Source organism: Delphinus delphis, chromosome 21 (genome assembly GCF_949987515.2).
Source record: "Delphinus delphis chromosome 21, mDelDel1.2, whole genome shotgun sequence".
Lineage (NCBI taxonomy): Eukaryota > Metazoa > Chordata > Mammalia > Artiodactyla > Delphinidae > Delphinus > Delphinus delphis.
The window spans coordinates 24,311,054-24,331,810 of NC_082703.1; the positions used below are offsets into that span (position 1 = coordinate 24,311,054).

General features: G+C 51.4%; 1 protein-coding gene across 2 annotated transcripts in view; it reads left to right on the top strand.

Moving 5' to 3' along the window:
- The window catches only part of DLGAP2 (DLG associated protein 2), a 719,605-nt gene that overhangs the window by 148,012 nt on the left and 550,836 nt on the right, over nucleotides 1–20,757 (top strand). For both annotated transcript variants that reach the window (XM_060001227.1, XM_060001228.1), the window contains exon 3: nucleotides 16,948–17,002. In XM_060001227.1, coding sequence (XP_059857210.1) covers nucleotides 16,948–17,002 — 55 coding nt within the window. The remainder of the gene's footprint in view (nucleotides 1–16,947; nucleotides 17,003–20,757) is intronic.

Below are 20,757 nucleotides of genomic sequence, written 5' to 3' on the forward strand. Positions count from 1 at the left end.
TTGCTATAATCTTCACACCTTCGCTGGGGAGTGGGCAGCGGGGTTTTTTTGCGCTGTCATGCTGGAAGCCGATCTCATTTCTAATGATAGAGAAAGCTGAGCCTGTTTAAACGCTCGTGTGAAAAAGTCAGTGGTGGGGGCAGGTTGAATATGTGGGCAGAGATGGGACATCAGGGACGCAAGTCCTTTTAGGAGAACGTGGTGTCCAGGACACATTGGGGGTTCAGTGTCAGGTACGTGGGATGCGTCTCTGACGTCACAGGGGTCAGGGGACGGCTCGTCGGTGTTGTGGTCCCTGTCGCCGGCTCTGCTCTTCCTTGTGACATGGACGAAGGTTGTGGGTCGGGGCGCAGCGGGGGCGAGGGGGATCGTGAGGCTCCCACAGCTGCTGGGAAGTGAGAGGGAGCCAGCGTTTCCAGGAAAATGCGTTAGGATTTGCAGTTAGGGGGCGGAGGGGAGGAGTCTCACATGTTTCAATTCGAGACTTTTCAGCAGACAGTGGTTATTAACTCGGCTCAGGATTCCCCGTTAATCTCGTTACACTGGTGGTGCATCGAGTCCCAGATGGATGGTGTGCTGGTCAATGGCGGCTTGAGGGGGCGTCTGTTTCTCTATGTCCTCAACAGCACTAATTTCTTCTTGTCTTTTTGATGAGGGCCATTCTGACATCAGACAGATGTGAGATGATGTTTCACTGTGGTTTGATTTGCATTTCCCCGATGATCAGCGATGTTGAGCATCTTTTCATGTGCCTGTTGGCCGCCTGTATGTCTTCTTTGGAAAAATGTCTATTCATGCACTTTGCCTGTTTTTTAATCGGATTATTTGTTGGAGAAAAGGAAACCCTAGTACACTGTTGGGGGGAATATAAATTGGTACATACAGTATAGAGGTTCCTCAACAAATTAAATATAGAACCACCATATGGTCCATCCATCCCATTTCTGGGTGTGCATCCAAAGGAAATGACATCAGTATCTTGAAGGAGGTATCTGCACTATGTGCTCATTGCATTAGTCACAGGAGCCAAGACGTGGAAGTAGCCTAAGTGTTCGGTGACAGATGAATGGATAAAGAAAATGTGAGGGTCAGGAAATCCTGCCGCTGTGGCGACATGGATGAACCTGGCAGACGTTTATTCTAAGTGAAATAAGCCAGCCAGAGAGAGACAAATGCTGTGTGGCATCACTTATATGTAGAAACGAACACGCACAGAAGCTTATGTCATCGAGCAGAGAGAAGAATGGTGATTACTTGGGACTGGGGGAGGGGCGATGGGGAGACCTTGGTCAAAGGACCTGAACTTCCAGCTGTAGGACGAATAAGTTATGGGGAATCTAACATGCAGCGTAGTGACTACAGTGAATAATACCATATCGTGTCCTTTAAAGGTGCTGAGGTCCCAAGTGTTCTCAAAGCACACACATGCACACATGCACACACATGAGTCACCTCTGTGAGGTGAGGGGCGTGTCCATTAACTCGATGGCGTGATCATCTCACAGTGTACACGTGTATCAAATCATCATGCCTATACTTTAGATTACAGTGTTATTGGTCACTTGCTCCTCAATAAACCTGAAATAAATATACCCAGGAGGCTTCTAGGGTCCATACTGATGAAAGCTGGCTTGGTCATATGTTAAAAAGTCATGGTTATTAGTTTAACCTTTTCGTCTTTACACGGATAGAGATGCTGTCGGAACAAATCTGGTCTAGGATCCCCGGAGGAGTTGGGTTCTGACCTGTTTAGTCCATGGGCTACAAGAACGAGGCCAGAGGAATGTGCTCTCTCACCGTCCCCCCGCCCCCCCGGCCTCTGGGCGGAGGGTTCTTTGCTCTCTGACTGTCATTTGCAAAGACCAGTTTCACGCTTGTCAGCCTTGAACTAGCAGCCATTCTGTTGTTGGAACGTCCGCCAGAGGGACAGGCTCTTCTCGGGGAGCGCAGGGCGTGCTGAGCTGGGGACCCGAGGTCCGGTGGTGCCGGATTTTCTCCATCAGGCCCCCCTCGTGCGGGACCTCGTGCTCCATTTCTCATTTGTGCTGAGGGTACCTTCCTGCTCTGAGGTCAGCCCTGCCGCGGTCGGTACCTGGCCCCAACCCTCTGGTTTGTCCCCCGTCTGTCCCATCTCGTCTCCGTAGTCCCTGGGGAGCAGAGCCCGCCTGAGTCTGTCAAGTCGTTATTTCTGCCACTAACGGCCCCCTCCCCCCCCCCCGCAGTCTGTCCTTCTCCTACTTGGCAGAGTTCCAAGAGTGGATAAATGGCATCACTGATCTTCCCCACTCCATGCCGAAAAGACGTGATTGCTGCTGGGAAAGCATGTATTTGAGTCGTTGCTGCTGACAAACACCCCCAGAGCCTCTACTGGGAGCCTGTGGTCCTCACCAGCGCTCCCCCCTCCTCCAGGGGGGAAGGGCAGTGTCCTCCCGCCGGGGCTGCTCTCATCACCGGTGTCCCTGGCCCTCCTTCCTCCCTTTGACCTCTTTCTGTCAGGTTTGTCCCCTCTTCTCACTCCTTTGGCCGGATGACCACCCTGGAGCCCATCTCCACGCTTCTCGCCCTCGGCCCCGGCGGCCAGGCTACCCTCCTCCGCTGCCGTTGCCTTGTGGGTCCCGGGACAGCGTGCGGGCTCAGCTACAGGCTTCCGTCCCCGTGATGGAACATTCGTGTCCGCCACGGCCCTGGTAACACAGTGCGTACTGCTGGCGGGACTCTGCTGAGAACGTCACCCCTTTCCTGCTGCAGGTTCCGCGTCTTGACACGAACGAGCTCTCCTCCGAGCAGCGGCACCCACAGCCTGCATGCGCCGTGCTCACGCGTCGTGGGTCCCCCGGAGATGGCGCACAGCAGGCGGGGGCTCGTATGTGGCCCAACAGAGAAGTGTGATCTGCCCTCGCCCGCAGAGCCTCAGGGATCGTCCCAAGAACTGGCAAAAATTTCATGCAGCGTGACAACAGTAATAAATCTGATCTTACATACTTTAAGGTAGAATACTTCTTTTTAAAACAGTTCAGCAAAGGGACTTCCCTGGCGGTCCAGTGGTTAGTACTCCGCGCTTCTGCTGCAGGGGGCACGGGTTCTATCCTTGGTCGGGGAGCTAAGATCCCGCATGTCGAGTGGCACAGCCAAAAGAAAAAATAAGTAAAACAATTCAGCAAAGTTCTGCAACCTAGAATAGGGATTTTTACTTTTTAGAAAATTAATAGGCAATCTTTCCTTGAGCTGGAAAACTCTCTCCGGGCACTAATAGATCTGCGTGGACTTAGTCTCCCCACGAATCTCATTTATCCCTTGGTTTTAGGTGGGACATTTGCCCCCTATAGTTTGGCTGGTTGTAGGATATTTTATCAGAGAACCTGGTTCCTCTTCTGTTCCATGTTTCTCAGATTACTAGATTTTGAAAGCAAAATTGCAACTGAAACCGTTTAAGAAATACATCAGTAGAAATAAATGTAAAAGAACACAAAGTTTCCCCTCTCCTGACCGGCCCAACTCCCTTCTTATTGGTAACACTCAGTCTGTCGCTGTGATGTCCATGAATAACCTGTGAAATGTAACAAAAGATGTTAGCTGCCCCCCACCTGGCTGCATTTACTTGCTCAGGACGTCTGCGTCCTTCCCACCAGCAGTCCCAGGGGTCTGTGTGGTCCCTGCGTCTAAGGCCAGGACTGAGCTGCTCTCGCCCATCCGGGCCCTGGAACCTTGGTGTCGGGGGTCAGGCAGGACCTTTGTCTGTGATACTTGAAATGGCGCCTTAATAAATATTCTGAGTGAGAAATGCCTCCCTCCTGACACACGTGTGTGTTTCTACGCACACACTCATGGGCACCTGCACACACGCACACACACCCACACCGTGTTAGCATCCGGTCACCCTGAGTGGCACCACCAGTGCGGACGGTGACCAAGACCCAGCGGGTTTATCTATCCAGGTGGCTTCTTGCGGGAGCTGGTGTGCGACACCCCATCTCTACTCCCTCCTCGTGCCCCGACGGCTGTCACTTCTGGTTGTTCCCACGGGGGCGGTTTTGCTCCGTCAGCGTCTCCGCTTCTGTCTGTGAGTCGAGCTCTGCGGACGGCAGGCTCCCTCACACTCAGCAGACGCACCACCCGCACCTGTGCTTCGCGTCCTTCCTGTGTCATCAGATGCGTGAGCCGTCGCCGCGGCGTCAGGACGCAGAAGCTCCGGCCCTCTGCCCGTGGTCCTCGCCCTCGTGCGGACTCAGGGCTTGGTAGGGTGGGTCCTGGGCACCGCGTGGGACGGACGGTTCATGGGCCCCCAAGCCACGGCGGGTGGAGCGTGGCCTGTCTTGTTTCCATCCCATGGCTGCACAGAAAGTTACAGTAACGATCCTTAGACGTTCATTTTCTCCTAGAAACATTTAAGAAAAGCTGCCCCCCGCCATCAGGGGAGAATCTCCTCCTGCAGGATGTCGTGGGGACGTCGGGGTGCCCGTGGTTACTGTCGGCCACCGAGATGAGATGCGAGTCCAGTGTTTCCTCACCTTCTCTGACCCTGAATCTCTCCCCGCCCCACCGTGGGAGTGTAATTTGAGAAACAGGGTCCCAGCCGCGTGGAGAGCTAGAAATCTGGTCGTCTCGGCTTCTGTGCTGTTGTGGTCACTTTCCTTCCCAGCCTCCAGAAGGCGTCGCTCTCCTCCACCCGCCTCGACCTCCCATCTGTGCTCTGCTCTCCTCGGGGTCGCGTCGCCTTGCGGACCTCTTTCCGCACAGTGCCCCTTCTCCAGGGGATGGAACACGTGCTCCTGGGCAGGGCCCCGTGGCTCCAGCCTCCCCAGCTTCCGGCGCTTCCCGGTCCCCCAGACGTGTTTCCCTGGTGGTGGTCTCCCCTTCTTCCTCTCTGTCTTCTTCCTCACCCCTTTCCCCCTTCTTCTCCCCCCTCCCGTTAGCGTCCTCACGTTTGGGGTCTGTGGGTCCATCCCCCCCCCCCCGCCACGCACACCTTGGGGCTCAGGCTGCCCGTGGATGGCGCCCTCCTGTTCGGAGCCTTACGATGCTCTGGGCCGGGAACACGGGTATAAAGAGATGCAGCTGCAGCCCGCGGGGGTGGTGCTCCTGGCAGGGGACACAGTTAGTGCCATGTGGGAGAGGTGATAAAGGTGACCAGGACCTACGTGGCATGAAAAGTCAAGGAGGGTATTTGATTTAAGCTTAATTTGGGAAAATGCTCGAGATTTCAATAGACGGAAAAGAGGAAGGAAGGTTGCCGGGTTGGGGTTGAGAGGCTGCGAGTGTCCGAAGGGTCAGGCCGTGGGAAGGATGTAAAGGATGCAGCTGGGAAGCAGGTGCAGGCAGGACAGAGGCGCGGGCTTCCCTGTGTCTGTGCGGTCCTCCTGGGCCATCAGGTGGCAGGCGGGCTGGAGGAGGTCAGCCGGGGTCGTGACCCTTTCACCCCCAAATGCGGGCGGCCTCAGGGCTGTGGGGGAGGGGAGCCCCTCATCCGCGGGAGTCTCAAGGGGGCTTCCCCGAGCAGGCGGGGAGGCAGTCTGGGAGCCCACGAGGGCCTCAGGAGGGGGCGGGTCCCAGGAGCACCTGGCGGGCGTGGGAACGTCTAGGGTACACGATGGGTAAGGACGCGGGACCGAGGGTCCCGTCGCAAAGGGAATTGTGGGACACGTTCTGGAGTGAGGAGCATCCGTCCCGCAGTCGACCCGGGGCTGGGGAAGGACAGGAAGACATCCCAAAGGTTCCGACACGAGGCTGGGGTGCGGTGGGGAAACTCCTAAAGCTCTCAGCTGACCGCGGGGGAGCTGTCGCGTAACAGCGCCGCAACGTGTGGGTGAAGAGGCCGCCTCGCACCCGATAGGACGGCTGCCGTCAGAAAACCAGAAAATAGCAGGTGTGTTGAGGATATGGAGAACAGGGACCTCGTGCGCTGTCGGTGGGAGCGCCAGGCAGTGCAGCCACCGTAGAAGCCAGCGTGGAGGTTCCTCGGAAGATTACGAGTAGAACTGCCGTACGATCGAGAGATGTACCCGCAGAACCGAGAGCAGGGAGGCAGGTCCCTGTCCCCCGTGTCCTGGCAGCTTCATTCACGGCAGGAGAACGGTGGGTTAATTATGAGGAGTCGGCCACGCGCTTATGGAGGCTGATGGGTATGTACACATAGATGTGTATGTTTACATACAGCCACACACCTGCACACGTGCACACGCAGTGTTTGTACATCCTGTTATCCAGTTGGTTCTGCTTCCCTGGAAAACCCAACCAGCGCGGCAGTTTTCTCCATTCTGTAGAAAAACACTCTGGAACAGCCCTGAAGGATGGTTTCCTGCCTTTTAACCCAGAAAAGGCGATCGATTAAGTGAACATCTTGGTTACATATGGTCCGTGCACTCAAATTTTCTTACGCTGCAGATAAATTGAATAACATTTAGTTAAATAGATGGGACCGGTATGCACCCTTGTCTACAGTAGAAAAGTAGGAAAGAGGATCGTGAAAGGAGACGGGGGCGGAGGCAGAGCGAGCCTCAGGGGCCTGGGCAGGGTCGCCTGGCAACCGGGACGGGATCCCTTTGAGCAGAGACTGGTCCTCCAGGTAGGAGGCTGTGGTTTCCTGATGGAGCCCAGCGCCCTGCGGCCTGTGTCTGTGACCTGGGAGCCACATGTCCTGGAGGGTGATGGAGCCCACCCTGTGATGGGTGCTGGCCCAGCTCTGGGCCCTGGCCATCCCTCAGGGTGTCCCTTCCTCGGGGACGAGGCTGCCCTGCCTCTTCACCCCCATCTGAGAGCAGCTGGTGAATCCAAGGAAGGTTCCAGCCTCTTGGGAGGCTCCACGTTCCACGGATCCGACCGAGGCTTTGAAGGTGCAGGGGGGCCTCTGTTCTCGCTGAGCAGGTGGAGACAGGCCGTGTAGACACCATGAGGCCGTGCAGGAGCAGGTGTGGTTAAGGAGGGCCCATGGTGTTGATTTTGAGATCCCTGTTAGACATCCCGGGGTGGCAGCAAGCAGGCAGCGGGACATGGTTCTGAATCCAGGAGAGAGAAGGTTACGGCTGAGGTGGAGAAGCTGAGTCGTCAGGTGGTTTAGGGCCCAGGGAGGATGACCTGGGCCAAGAGCACAGACGGGAAGAGGCAGAGGCTCCAGAGCTGGGAGGCCAGGAGGAAGAGAAGGCCAGCAGAGCGGGGAGGGGACACCCCGGCCTGGGAGGTGACCCTGAGCGGAGTGGATTGGGTGGGGTTCTGGGATCGAAATCCCAGGGTTCCTCTCAGAAGCTCATGGGGAGGGGCAGGAAGAAGACAGGTAAGGGGTGAGGTACTTATTTCGTAACATTGAACGTGGAATTCTTTGGATTTTCAAAGAAATCAACCACCATTAGTTTTACAAGAATAATGGAGCTATTTGAAGCCCCCAAAGCATATTTCAAATGTCGGTGGCCTCCACTTCCTTTGAATTCCGTGGACTGAATTCTCTGGGACCAGATGACCCCACATCAAGCCTCCCGTTACTGGGAGGCTACAGGACCACGAATTTAAGTATCTGTCCTTTTTCAGTGATCTGTTAAAAAAGTTAGAAATGGTGTTTCTTCTCATCATTTAAATTGTTAGGCCTTTTCAGATCTGTTTATACGAATATAAGTTCTCAATTAGCTCTTAATTAGCTCTTAACCTCCTCAACCAACAGTTCCTGAAATTTAGAAAAAGCTGCAGTGAGCGCTGGTGTTGTGAAACAGCGAGTCCAAACTCGTTCTGCGCCAACGTCCGCTATTTTTAAGCTCAGATGAATGTTCTGTAAAAAGTTAAATGGTCTCTTTGATAAGAATGGAAATATCTTGGTCATTTTCCACTTGTAACGGGGAGGATGATTTTGGACAAAATGCATGTGTGTGTATGTGTGTGTGCGTGTGTGCGCACACGTGTGCCCGCTTGTGTGCGTGTGCACGTGTGTGTGCATGCACGTGTGTGCGCACGTGTGTTTTGGAACTTTCTATCCATGGCTTCCCCTCTGCAGTCAGAGGACGTGATAATAAAGGGTCTTCTGTGCTTCACGTTCAGAAGTCGAGCCTTTGACTCTGTGAGGCTTGAAGTCAGGCCGTCCTGGGGGGCAGAATCTTCCAAACCCTAGAGACCCTGTCGCACACCAGAGTCACCTCCTCAGACCCCAGAGGCTGGTTCTGAGCTCCACTTAGCGGGCGGGGGTCGTGTTCGGATTCCCACTGCCAGGAAGAGGGGAGCCTCAGGGTGACCCTGGAACGAGCAGTGCCCGCTCTGGTCACCTCCGACGGAAGGTGCTCAGTGAGGGAGGGAGCGAAGGGCCCCACCCGACAGGGCTCCACACGGGCACGGGGAGGGGTGGCGAGAGGGGCCGCAGATCCCCCCGTGTCCTCCTGCTGTGTCCAGGCCCTCCGGGGACTGGGTGAGGCCCCCCACTGGGGAGGAAGACCTGCTTTACTGGGTCCGCTGGGTCATGCTGGTCTCACCTAGAAACACCCTTAGACTCGCCCGGGGGGACGTTTAATCTGGACGCCGCAGGGTTGGTCAAGTTGTGCGTAAAATTCCCGTGCACGGACCAAGTCTTGAGGACGTTTCTGAGCGGAGGGAAGCGCACAGGTTGGGGCTGAGCACGGCCTGCCTGCTGTGGGGAGGAGGGTGGGGCTGGCCTTGGAGGCCAAGCTCAGGGCCCCCCCCCCAGAGAGGGCATCCAGGAGAAAAGATGGCATTTCTGGCCAGAGTTCTGATGGCGCAGAGGCCTCTGGGCGGGGTCCCGCGTGCCCTGCCCCCTCTCGGAAGGTGGTTCCCTGAAGGGGGCGGGGTCCCGCGTGCCCTGCCCCCTTTCGGACGTGGTTTTCTGAAGGCTGGGAAGTGCCCCGGCCGTGCCCCCCGCTTGTGCGGCTCTCACAGCACGTAAAGATCCGCCCAGCAAACCACAGCTCTGCTGGGGGCTGAGTCCGGGGACGCCGCCCTGCCCTGTCCTGAGCTGTGGGCCTGGAGAACCGTCCCCACGGATGCTGAAGGGGCGGAAGCTCTGCTCGGACTCCCGGTGTCTCGGCACCCCCCGGCCTCCTCGCGGCTGGTACCTGATGGAGAGGATGCCCAGGCAGGGGCTCCATCCTGGCTCTGATGGGGCCGCGTGGACCCCCAGCCTCCTGGGTTGTTTCTGTGCAGCTGAGAGCGCCCCCGCCATGAAAGCAGACAAACCTCGTGTGGCCTCAGCGAGGCGTTTGCACTGCAGCCCTGGGCACGGCTCCCTGGGGACCTTCTGCCCGTGTGGTAGGGCCAGCATGTCGCGGAGCTGGCACGCGTCGGGGCCTCCTGGACCCTCAGCAGACCTTCGCGGAGGGCCGGGGGGTTGGGGCCACAGGGGTGTGACGCGGTGGAGGGCCCCGTCTGTCCACATCGGTGTGTTTCTGTGAGTGACACAGCACACCGTCCTCCCCATTGCCTCCCCGCCCCGGACTAGAGGAGAGGCCTGTGTTGTTGCCCTGAAAGTAGCGCTTCTGTCGTTGGAAGGGACATCAGCGCAGGTTTTCATGTTTTCTTAGTACTGTAGCAGTGGAAAGGGGCGATTCATTCCATCTGGTGAGTTGATTTTTAATTTGTGTGTTCATATTTATCTTTTTATTACACAGCATGCTATTAAATCATAAAGTCTTTCCGTGGTGTGTCTGTGAACGTTTGTTTTGCAGAGTAGCTCATAGATCGCATTTCAGCCTGAAGGGCTGAGACTTGGTTGGTGAAGTCACCCCAAGTCTTAGTCTGATTGATTATGAACCACTGTCCTCTCCTTTCCTCCCAGAGAGGCCAGCCAGCCCCGCAGAACAAAAGGCCCTGTCTTTCTGCTTGGAGTAGGGGGCATGGGGCAGCAGTGTCTGTTCACTTTGTGATGAAATGAGAAATGCCTCAATTTCTGGTAAAAATATGCATTTTCAAAAAGACTTTTTTTTTTTTAAAAAAAACATCTTTATTAGAGTATAGTTGCTTTACAGTGGTGTGTTAGTTGCTGCTGTATAACAAAATGAATCAGATATACGTATACATATATCCCCATATCCCCTCCCTCTTGCGTCTCTCTCCCTCCCACCCTCCCTATCCCACCCCTCTAGGTGGTCACAGAGCACCGAGCTGATCTCCCTGTGCTATGTGGCTGCTTCCCACTAGCTACCTGTTTTACATTTGGTAGTGTATATATGTCCATGCCGCTCTCCCACTTCATGAACAGTTTTAGGTTCACAGCAAAATTGAAGGTGAGGCACAGAGATTTCCCTGTCCCCCGGCCCTCCCCCAGCCCACTGTCACCATCCCCACCAGATGGGACATTCATTACAATCCACGAACCTACAATGAATGATACATCATCTTCACCCAGAGTCCCTGGCTTACATCAGGGCTCACTCTTGGCGTTGAACATTCTGTGGGTTTGACAAATGTATAGTGACTTGTATCCATCATTACAGAGTCATAGAGAGTAGTTTCACTGCCCTAAAAATCCTCTGTGCTCCCTCTTTTCACCACTGATCTTTTCACTCTCTCCACAGTTTTGTCTTTTCCAGGATGTTATAGAGTTGAATCATACAGTCTGTAATCTTTTCGGATTGGCTTCTTTCACTCAGTCGTATGCATTGAAGTTTCCTTCATGTCTTTTCATGGCTTGAAGGCTCAGTTCTTTTTAGCTGAATAATATTCCATTGTCTGGAGGGACCACGGTTTATTTATCCATTCACCCACTGAAGGACACCTTGGTTGCTTCCAAGTTTTGGCATTTGTGGATAAAGGGTGTAGGGTTTTGTGTAGACAAAGGTTTTCAGTTCCTTTGGGTAAATACCAGGGAGCTTGACTATTGGATCATAGGATAAGAGTATGTTTACTTTTATGAGAAACCCCCAGACTGTCTTCCAAAGTGTCTGTGCTGTTTGCATTCTGATAGGTGTGTAGTGGTGTCGCACTGTTGTTTTCATTTGCATTTCCCTGATGACATACGACGTGGAGCATCTTTTCTTGCTCACTTGCCATCTGTATGTCTTCCTTGCTGAGCTGTCTGTTAAAGTCTTTGGACCATTTTTTAATCGGGTTGTTTGTTTTCTTGTTATTGAGTTTGAAGAGCTCTTCGTATATTTTGGATCACAGGTTTTATCACATGTGTCTTTTCTCCCAGCCTGTGGCTTGTCTGCTCATTCTCTTGACAGCATCTTTCAGAAGGTTTTAATTTTAATGAAGTCCAGCTTATCAATTATTTCTTTCACAGATCACGCCTCTGGTGTTGCATCTAAAAAGGCATCACCATACACCCAAGTCATCTGGATTTTCTCCACGTTATCTTCTGGGAGTTTTATAGTTTTGCCTTTTACGTTTAAGCTGTGACCTACTTTGAGCTTATTTACGTGAAGGGTGTAAGGTCTGTGTCTAGATTATTATTATTTTTCTGCACACGATGTCCAGTTGTTCCGACACCGTTTGTTGAAGAGACTGTCTTTGCTCCATTGCGTTGCCTTCGCTCCTTTGTCAAAGGTCAGTCGACTATGTTTATGGGGGTCTCTTCTGTTCCACCGATCCATTTGTCTCTTCTCTCACCAGCACCACACTGTTTTCATTACTGTCACTTAAATATAAGCATTTGCCTCATTCTTAACTCCTTATTGCATGTCCCTTTATAAACATAAAGTGACTCTGGGTCAGGGCTGGGTTTGCTCGGATTTTGTTCTAGCTTTTAACTGTGTGTTTGCTTTTATCTGGATTTACTGGGTGTGTGTGTTGAGTAAGTAGGTGAAGCCTGAGTTTCTAGATGTGTCTAAATCGTAATGAGATAGATGTAAAAATGTCTAGTAGAAGTACATGAATTCAAATAGGGTCTTGGTCGTTTTAAATTTTCTCTCCTTAAGGACATTTTAGTACTGCTTTCCTGTAGTTGTAAAAATCATTGTGCAGACTTACCATGCACTACTTTATGTGAGTTAATTGTAAGTTCATTTAATTTACACGTGTACATACTATAAAAAGAGAAGTAGTTTTAAGAGGCTTATGATAGAGGGTAGAGTCAGCTGCTTCATACCCCCTTCATACCTTGCCCTGGACCCAGAGACGCCGTCCCCATTCTTTCACCGTTTCCCCCTCCCCTGACTTCCCGCTGCGGCCGGGGGAGGCTGGGGCTCCCCCTCCCCAAATGCCCAATGTGGCTACATCCTGACTTTGGGATAAATTAATAGTTAGTACTTATATCACATTAAATTGATAGGATTGTGCCTTTTTGGTAACATCTTTCATTCACCGTTAATTGCCTTTTTTAAAAGGCCTGGCTTTCTCTTTAATGTCTCCATCGCATTTTCACCTCTTTCCTGCGTGTCCAGCCTCAGCCTGCTGTCCGTCTGGGCAACATCCCCTCCCCCACCCCGCGTGCTGGCCCACCGCCCAGGCGCCACGTTGGGACCCCTGACCCTCCGTGACACCCCCGCCTCTGGACCCCTCGGGTCCTCGCGGCGGCCACAGAGAACGTCCTCTGGCAGGAGCCTCTTGGGGGTTCGGCGGGTCATTTAGGAAGACCTGGTTCTCCTCCTTGGCCCTTCCTCTCTCTTTCATCCATGGCCGATGTTGGGGGCAGTTTCCCCTAGAATTTCCAAGGCCCTGTTCCCACATTTCCTGGCATCCAGTGTCGTGCACTTGGGTGCGTTTGGAACCCTCCTTTTGTGCTCAAGTTTCCCTGTAGTGTGCGTGAGGCTGGTCCTTCTGTGTTGGGCGCCCTGGGGTCCTGTCGTCTGAAATTGTCCCTTAGACACGGGGCCTGCTGTGGCTTGTTGGGTGCTGTCTTCCCTTTTGCTTCGTGGACCTTTCATTCTGGATGAGCTGTTGGTCAGATACTCCAGGGATGGCCAAATACGTTTCTGTTCTCTCTTTTTTTCTCCTAACTCTCTGTATTTTTTTAAAAATCTACCTTCTGGGTGATTTCCTTGAATATTTTTCAACTCTTTATTTTTCTGTAAAAAATTTGGTTCTCCTGTTTTTAACTTCCAGAAGCTCCTTGTTGTTCTGTGAATTTTCTTTTCATAAACTTAACATCTTTTTCTTGAGTCACGGACGAAATACCTTCTCTCGCTTTCTGAAATATTAATTATCATTATTTGAAATGTTCTCTTTTCCCCTGTAATGTTGCGCTTTTCTCTCATTCCAGTTTTCTGTCTGTTTTAGTGTCTCTCACAGTGGGAGTTTTCTTTAACTGTGTGGTAATCCTCAGCTGTAAGTCCTAATTAAGTGAAAGATTAAAATTTACGGACAACGTTTTGGTGGATGAGTGGGGCTTGTTGGCTGGTGGAATTGACCACACAGGGACCTGATGGGAAGCCAGAGTTTCCATTTGTAGGCCCACGTCATAGGGGGTATTTTTCTGTTTTTCAGAGGAGAACGGAAGGGTGAGGGTAGGTGGCGGGAAGCCCAGCCCCTCTCGTTCCGGAGGAAGGTGGGAGGAGGGCTCAGGGGAGCCAGCCAGCCATTAGCGCTCCTGTCTTCACCCAGGGCTCCGCTGGAGCCTGCGCTGCTCTGGCTTCCCCTAGTTCAGCTCGTTCTCTGGTGGCTGGAGAGGGGCTGGGCTGCGTGTGTGGGCACCTGGAGGGGCCGCACTGGGTGAAGTTTTCCAGCGGCCTCGCTCCTGCCCTTGGGGCCCCTGCAGGCACCTCTCCGGAGGCGGCCGGGTCCCCGACTGCCAGCTCTTCTGAGAGAGCCGTGTATCTCACAGAGACACGCTGCAGCCTCTTTCTTCTGTGCTCGCCCATCCTGTTCTTTCTGTGCCTGTGGATTTTTACTGTGGTCACTCTGCCCACTCAAAACTTGACCACGTGCACCGACGGGACGGTTTCATTAGACACGTGGCCGTGTTGCTTGGGCGCAGCCTGGGCGCCGGTGGTTCTTCGGGCTGAGCAGGTGAGCAGTGCTGGGAGCTCGTTAGACGTGCGGTGTCTGTGTGCGTGCGTGTGTGTGCACACACGTGTGTTTAAAGGCGCAGCAGAAATCCACGGAGAATTTGGAGCAGAAACCTTGTTATCAAGTGTCCTGAGGTATAACTGGTGTACAAAGCCCGCACACATTCAGGGCACACAGCTTGTTGCGTGTGGACACTTGTACACGCCTGTGAGCCCCTCGGCACAGTCAAGGTCGTGGATACCCGCGTCTCCAGGAGGTTCCTCACGCCCGTTTTTGTGGGGAGAGCACCTCGCGGGGCGCAGACAGTGCCGCTGAGGGGGCGTCCCCTGCAGTGGGTCTCGGGGACACCACCCCACCACGGGGAACCTGGAGGAAAGCCCAGGTGCTGAGAGGAATGCGGCTTCCGGGGCTCCGGCCCCTAGTCCCCGACGGGATCCCTGCAGTCTGCATACGGCCCCCGGCGATACCCACGCAGGCGGTTTCTGCCCCTTGGCTGGTGTGACTTTACCGGTTTTGGTCCTTGTAATTCCTGTCCAGGCCTGCCGGGTGATGGCCCAGGGTTTGAACGCCTGCCCGGAGCAGTCCTGACCTGCACCCCAGCTCTGGCCCTCCTGCCGCAGCCTCGCCTGCGCCCGTGCTCACGAGCGGAGTTGTGTGCGGTAACGGCCCCGACATCCGGGGTATTGACATCGCCTGCCCTCGAGCACGTCTGTCCCATCCACTCTGGCCGGTGTCCTCCTCGTGTGCACTCGGTCCACCCTGATGGCTGCCTGGGAGGTGAGAGCAGAGACACGGGGCCCACGTGTGTGCTGCGCCCTCCGTCCGGGCAGCGGCTTCGGGGCCTCCACCCTTCAAAGCCAGAGGCACCGAGCATCCTTGGCCTGCGGGGAGCTGAGCAGGGAGCACCAGGGGTCACAGACAGGATTCGCCCAACCTTCACGGGGAGACGCCAGCAGGCACCGGACCTCCGCGTTCCTGCTACCACCACCTGTGAGCAGCATCCCCACACCCTCGTGGGACCGGCCGTCCTGGCGACACGACGTGGTGGGGGCGGCTGTTAGGAGGTGACGTGGCCTCTTCTGGGGACTAAGCTAAGGTGGCTTCGCCAACGTGCCATTGGACTGAACATGTAGTAACGTCCTGACACTGAATTGCCATCTGCATTTCACAGTGGAACAGTGTTATTTCCTGTTTAAACAGCATAGCTCTTCACTTGTCCATGAGCCTCGGGGACCGAGGGGGTCCAGTCAAAAGTGGCGTATTGATTGGAGCCCACCTGGCTTCCTCATGAGGCCGACGAAAGTGATGACACGGGAAAGAAGGGCCCAGAGAGCAGAGGATGGTCAAGGAACAAGAGCAAAACTCAAAAAACCTTTATATTTGGAAATAATTCCGAATGTAAGAGTTAGGAAAAGAAAACCAGGACCCAGAGTCAGAGGGTGCCGTGTAGACGGAGGATGCCGTGTAGACGGCGGGTGCTGTGTAGCCGGCAGCGGAGGCTCCTGCTGTACAGGGGTCTTTCCCTCGGCCCCGCCCACTTCCTCTCACAGAGATGCTCATTTTGGTCACGCCTTTCTCGGGTGTAATTATTACTCTTTCGCATCCCTTGGGGCTCTGCGGGGATTCTTTTTTTTTTTTTTTTAACATTTTTATTGGGGTATAATTGCTTTACAATGGTGTGTTCGTTTCTGCTTTATAACAAAGTGAATCAGTTATACGTATACATATGTTCCCATATCTCCTCCCTCTTGCGTCTCCCTCCCTCCCACCCTCCCTATCCCACCCCTCCAGGCGGTCACAAAGCACCGAGCTGATCTCCCTGTGCGGGGATTCTTTAAAACCACTCAGATGTCCTCATCAAAACCCCCCCAGCTTTAGCACCCATCGACTGTTCTTGTCTGATCCCACGTTTACGACAGTGATTAGGCCATAGTCTTAACTATGGATAGGTAAGCCAAGGAGCGTCCCTCTGGAAGTGGGTGTGTCGGCTTTGGAATCAGAAGGGATGCAGATTTACAAGGAGCCCAGGATGTGAAGTGTGTGTGTGTGTGTGTGTGTGTGTGTGTGTGTGTGTGTGTTTGCACAGTAGGACATCAAGGGCTGGGAGAGATGAGTGTCAAACATGGTCCCAGGGTTTCTTGTCTCGACGTAGTGGCATCGTGAGAGCGTGGAAGGGAAGGGAATCATTATTCTGGAGAAAAACTTCTGCATTCATTGAACATGTTTACTAGAGCCCGTTGTATACTCAGCAGACCCTGCGCTGGTCGAGGGCAGCGTTGAGACTGCAGCGTCTTTGCAACACCCGCTTCTCCCCTCCACTGCCCGATTCATTTGCTCCAGGGGGGCGTAACGCATGCTTCCTGGCTGAGAAGGTTGGGGTTTGTAATCGGGGAAGTCTGGGGAATGGTTGCAGCCTCATGGGTAGATCTTCCCACAGAGATCTCTTCAGTCACAAATTCTTTTTAAGTCTGCGCTTTGCAGTTACCTTACAGCGCTGACGTTTCTTGGGAAAGCCATTTTTCATTATTTTCACCTTCCTTTTGCTTATCAAATAAGATATTTCCTTCACCTTTTACTGCCGAACTGTGTGTGTAAACACAGGCTTTTCTTTCACATTTTCTTTGTGACTCATCCTTGATAAAAGCGTCTTGGCTTAGATCCTAGAAGATGGACCCAAGGAACTGCCCCATGAAGCCTCCATATTCAGGCTCTAATTGCATCTCGTATTTTAAAAGCCATCACAGAATTGGAGGGCCCATTTGCCTTATTGTAGACATCCCGAGTGCAGCTTTCAAGGTGCTTTGAGGACCCATTAGAGACATACATTAAACAGAACTCCATTACCGTCCCAGGAACAGCATATATGATCAGCGCACTTACCTAATCTGATTAACCTCTTTGATGAAAAATGTATGTATCAGAATTTTTCAGTACTGTTTAATTTGTTAGATCGTTCTGGGCATGTTGACTGTGCAACATTGAATGGCCTTATTAGAAAAACACTTGCAACGGTTAATGAGACGCCTTTCTCCACCTGAATGATAACCACATGTCTTTTATTTATTTGTTTTGAAACAGGTTTTGCCCGGCATTCTGCAGAAGCATTGCTGTATCTTACCAGACAGGAACACAGGTAAATGCATTTTGTTCTTCTGGTTTGAGATTCTTGGTGTTATATCCGTGGAAAATTGAGAAATGTGATTGCATAATTTAGATATCTTGGTTTTCTAAGGTGGTTGTCTTATATATTGACTGAAACAAGCAAAAAACAAACGGATGATTCAGTTCTACAGTGAGTTGTGACTGGAGCTCAGAGACCTGTTTTTATTTGAAGAAGGAAATAGATTCAGAGGATTGTTGCCTTGGATTTTGAAGGGAAACCGGTCGTCTTATAAAGCTGAATATCTTAATTTCAAAGTTGTTTCCGTTGTGGATGGTATTTATTAAGGCAAACCACATTGTTGGCTAGCGTGGCGTGGCTTTGGGGCCTGTTTGCAGTCAAGGCTTTCCTTGCAATCAGGGTAGGAACTGGCCAGGTATCATGTTCTTCAAACCTCGAGGACCTCAATGAATCAAACAATAGGATGGATATCTTGAAGTGGGAGATTCTCTGACCCTGTGATTTCTCATTGTCAGGCAGATGTATGTGTGGTTAGAGGTTGTAAGTAAGGTGGTTTGCATTACTTTTAAGGAAACACGATGGAGGGAAAAAAGTCTGAAAAAAAATCCTTTGGAACTTCGCTGTTTTCAAGTTAAACAAAGAGAATTGTTTATGTGAAGCATGTTATCCTGTGGATCTGGGTCTCACTCGCTCTAACTTAAAGTGTTTTATTCAGAGACTCAAGTCCTGAGGAAAAGATCGAGATGCTGCTTCTTTTTTGCACAGGGTTTTATCAGAGTTTATTCATTTCTAGAATCAGTTGTGTCCTGCCAAGTATGTCTGTCTGTGTCCCAGGATACTTTTTGCGGGCTATGAAACAGAGGCTTCTGACATTTCCTTATGTGTTTTCTAGCTAAACAGAATGAATCAGAATGGGCTCTTCTGTGATAATTAGAAGAATGTAATCTGTTGGGAATTTCTCTACTTTTATCATAAACAGCATCTTGACTTGCTGGTTTGTTTACTGGGGTCCCATTCGTAACTTACAAGGCAATGTTTTATACCATGCAGTCCAATGTAAAACACCGAGTATTTTGGAAAAATAAGATCTTAGTTTTTTTTTAACTTATGATTATGGATAGATTATATTACCGACTCTATTATTTTTCAAAAAAGTTCATAGACCTGTCTCTGTTTTGGTTCTGCCCGATCAATTACGTCTCAGCTGCAAATGTGAACAAATTCACTGCTTATAGGGAAGTTTGTTTAGAACGTGGTTAGATTTTTTTTTGAGCCTCTTTCTATTTTCTGAAAGTCTTGGTTAGTCATGAAAATATGAACAAGTCACACGTGAAGAAACAAAGATTTTGCAAACTGTGTCTGTCAACAACTGTGAGTATAACACAATTTAAAGTTGGAATGCATTTTCCAGATAAGTTTCTCTCTTCCAGGTGAGTCATTACTGATTCTGAGAAGCATCAAAAATAATGATAAAATCAATTAAAAGTTAAGTACTGTTCTGTGGGGATCTGAGTGCATTTTAAATATTGAAATGAGTTTCTTCTATTTTTAGACAGTTTGTTGTATAAGAAGTTTCAAGTTCACATAGCAGATATTTCCAAATTGAGACACTTTATTTGCTTTTCATAAGAATGCAGGTAACCAACCTCTAGAACCAAGAAAGCTGCCTTCCATTATGACCTGAATATTGATGCCATCCACTAGGCAGATTCCTTAAAAATATTTTTATGTAATAGTGTTTCACTTTGAAGTCACTGCCGAGGACTTGAGGCTGTGACCTTAGGTGCGGAAATGGGAAAGAATCATATTAAATGGGGAGAAAGAGGAATTGGCTGAAATTACAGCTTTTAGAGGTGAAAGATGTGAGAATTTTAGTTTTTCCCACATAATTTGATCTAATATGTCAGAAGCTGCTTACTTATTTAGGAAATGTTTGGAAATTTCTTCAGACTCAGACACGGTGGTATTGCTTTTGCATTTTAATGGCAAATAGGGTCCTTAGGAACTTGAATGCCATTTGGTTTTACCTTAGTGGTTTTATAGAAGACTTTTCAAATTTTTGATTAAGAAGATCAGCTTTGGACTGTGTAGAGGGTTTCATTCTGGGATGATACAAAACATTCTGCAGGTGTTGGTGGCGCTGGTGGCACTACAGTGTGAATGTACTTAACACCACTGAACTCAACACTCAAAAATGGTTAAGATAGTAAACTGTACGTTACATGTAGTTGACCACAATTTAGAAAAAAGATCGACTTTGGGATGAATCATGGCTTTTCGTTTTGTTTGATTTTTACTTATTTTAGAAGTACTGTATACTCCAGTGACTTACGTATGTTGTAGCTGAATGTCTGGAAGAAGACCCACCTGTTTTCTGGTGTCTCATTGCTGATACGCTCAGCGGGGCTGCGGGGAACTGTAATGAGGCCGCCCCGCTCTGGGGTCAGCTTGGCTGCTGTGGGACACAGAATTCATCCTTTCTCCTGCTATTTCGATACCTGTGATCATTTTGGTTCATATGATGTGAAGAACCAGACTGAATTCTGTTGAGCACCGCTGTAGATGACCTTATTTTTCATGTTTTTCTTGGAAACACTGGGAGTTGGGTGCATAAAGCATGTCTGTTGTGAAGGAGGAAACTTCCACGCAAACACACACACACACACACACACACGCACGTACCAGCCCCACCACAGACACACACACACACACACACCTGCCCCATCACACGCACATGCCCCATCACCACATACACACACACACACCTGCTCCATCAGACACATACACACACACACCTGCCCCATCACACACACACACGCACACACCTGCCCCATCACACACGCACGCGCACATGCACGGACCCGCCCCGGGCTCTGAGCTTTTCTTCCCGTTCACGTCGCCTTGACTCTCTTCCCTTGTTCTGGTGGCTCAGTCGTCCTCTTCCCTGCTTTTGCTCCCGGCTCCTCAGACGTGGCAGTTGGGTTTTTTGGTCTTTTTGTATCTTGTCCAGAATTTGCCCCAACTGCACAAGCATGCAGTTATTTTCAGTGCTGTACAGTTTCTTTGTATCTGTTGCTTGAGGAGACGTGTGTCCAGGTGCAGGCCCTGCAGCACAGGGGCCCAGCCTGTCTCAGTATGACCTTTGTCAGAACGGCTGCTGAGAGGCTGTCCCTGGGTCCTGACCTCCTTCACCCCGTCTGGGAGGAGATGCCTCCGAAGGGCCAGGAGCTGGGGAGGCCCTTCGCTGCAGTGGGAGGCTGGCAGGTTGGTTCATCTTCCCTCTGCCGCTCCACGTCTCACGGGTTCGTACACGACTTACATGTAACGACCATCACGTGACGCGTCTGCTGTACCTCCCGTAGGAGAGAATGCAGACTGTGAGCGTGTTTCCCAGACGGTGTGCCTTCGACCAGTGAAGGGGCTGGGGCTCCTTAGTCCTTGGTGGTCTGGATCCCGTATCGGTTTGTCAGTGCCATTCCCTCGGAATCTCCATGCCATTTGGGACAATCAAGCCTAGGCAGGAGTGAGCTTAGTAAATTCTGTTTTCTTTGGGCGACACAGTGGGCTGGGGTACTGCCCCTGAGCTTAGTGGTCTCACAGCATCTACTCCCCCGTCTATCAGGACACAGCCTACTCGGCTGGTACAAATAACTGGAAGTTACAAGAATGACTGATTTTGCAGTAAAGCGGCAGGGGTACTTACTTATGCAGACTTTCATAATAACAACTAAATAATGAGGCGTCAAGCAGGTTAAGCACGTGGCAGT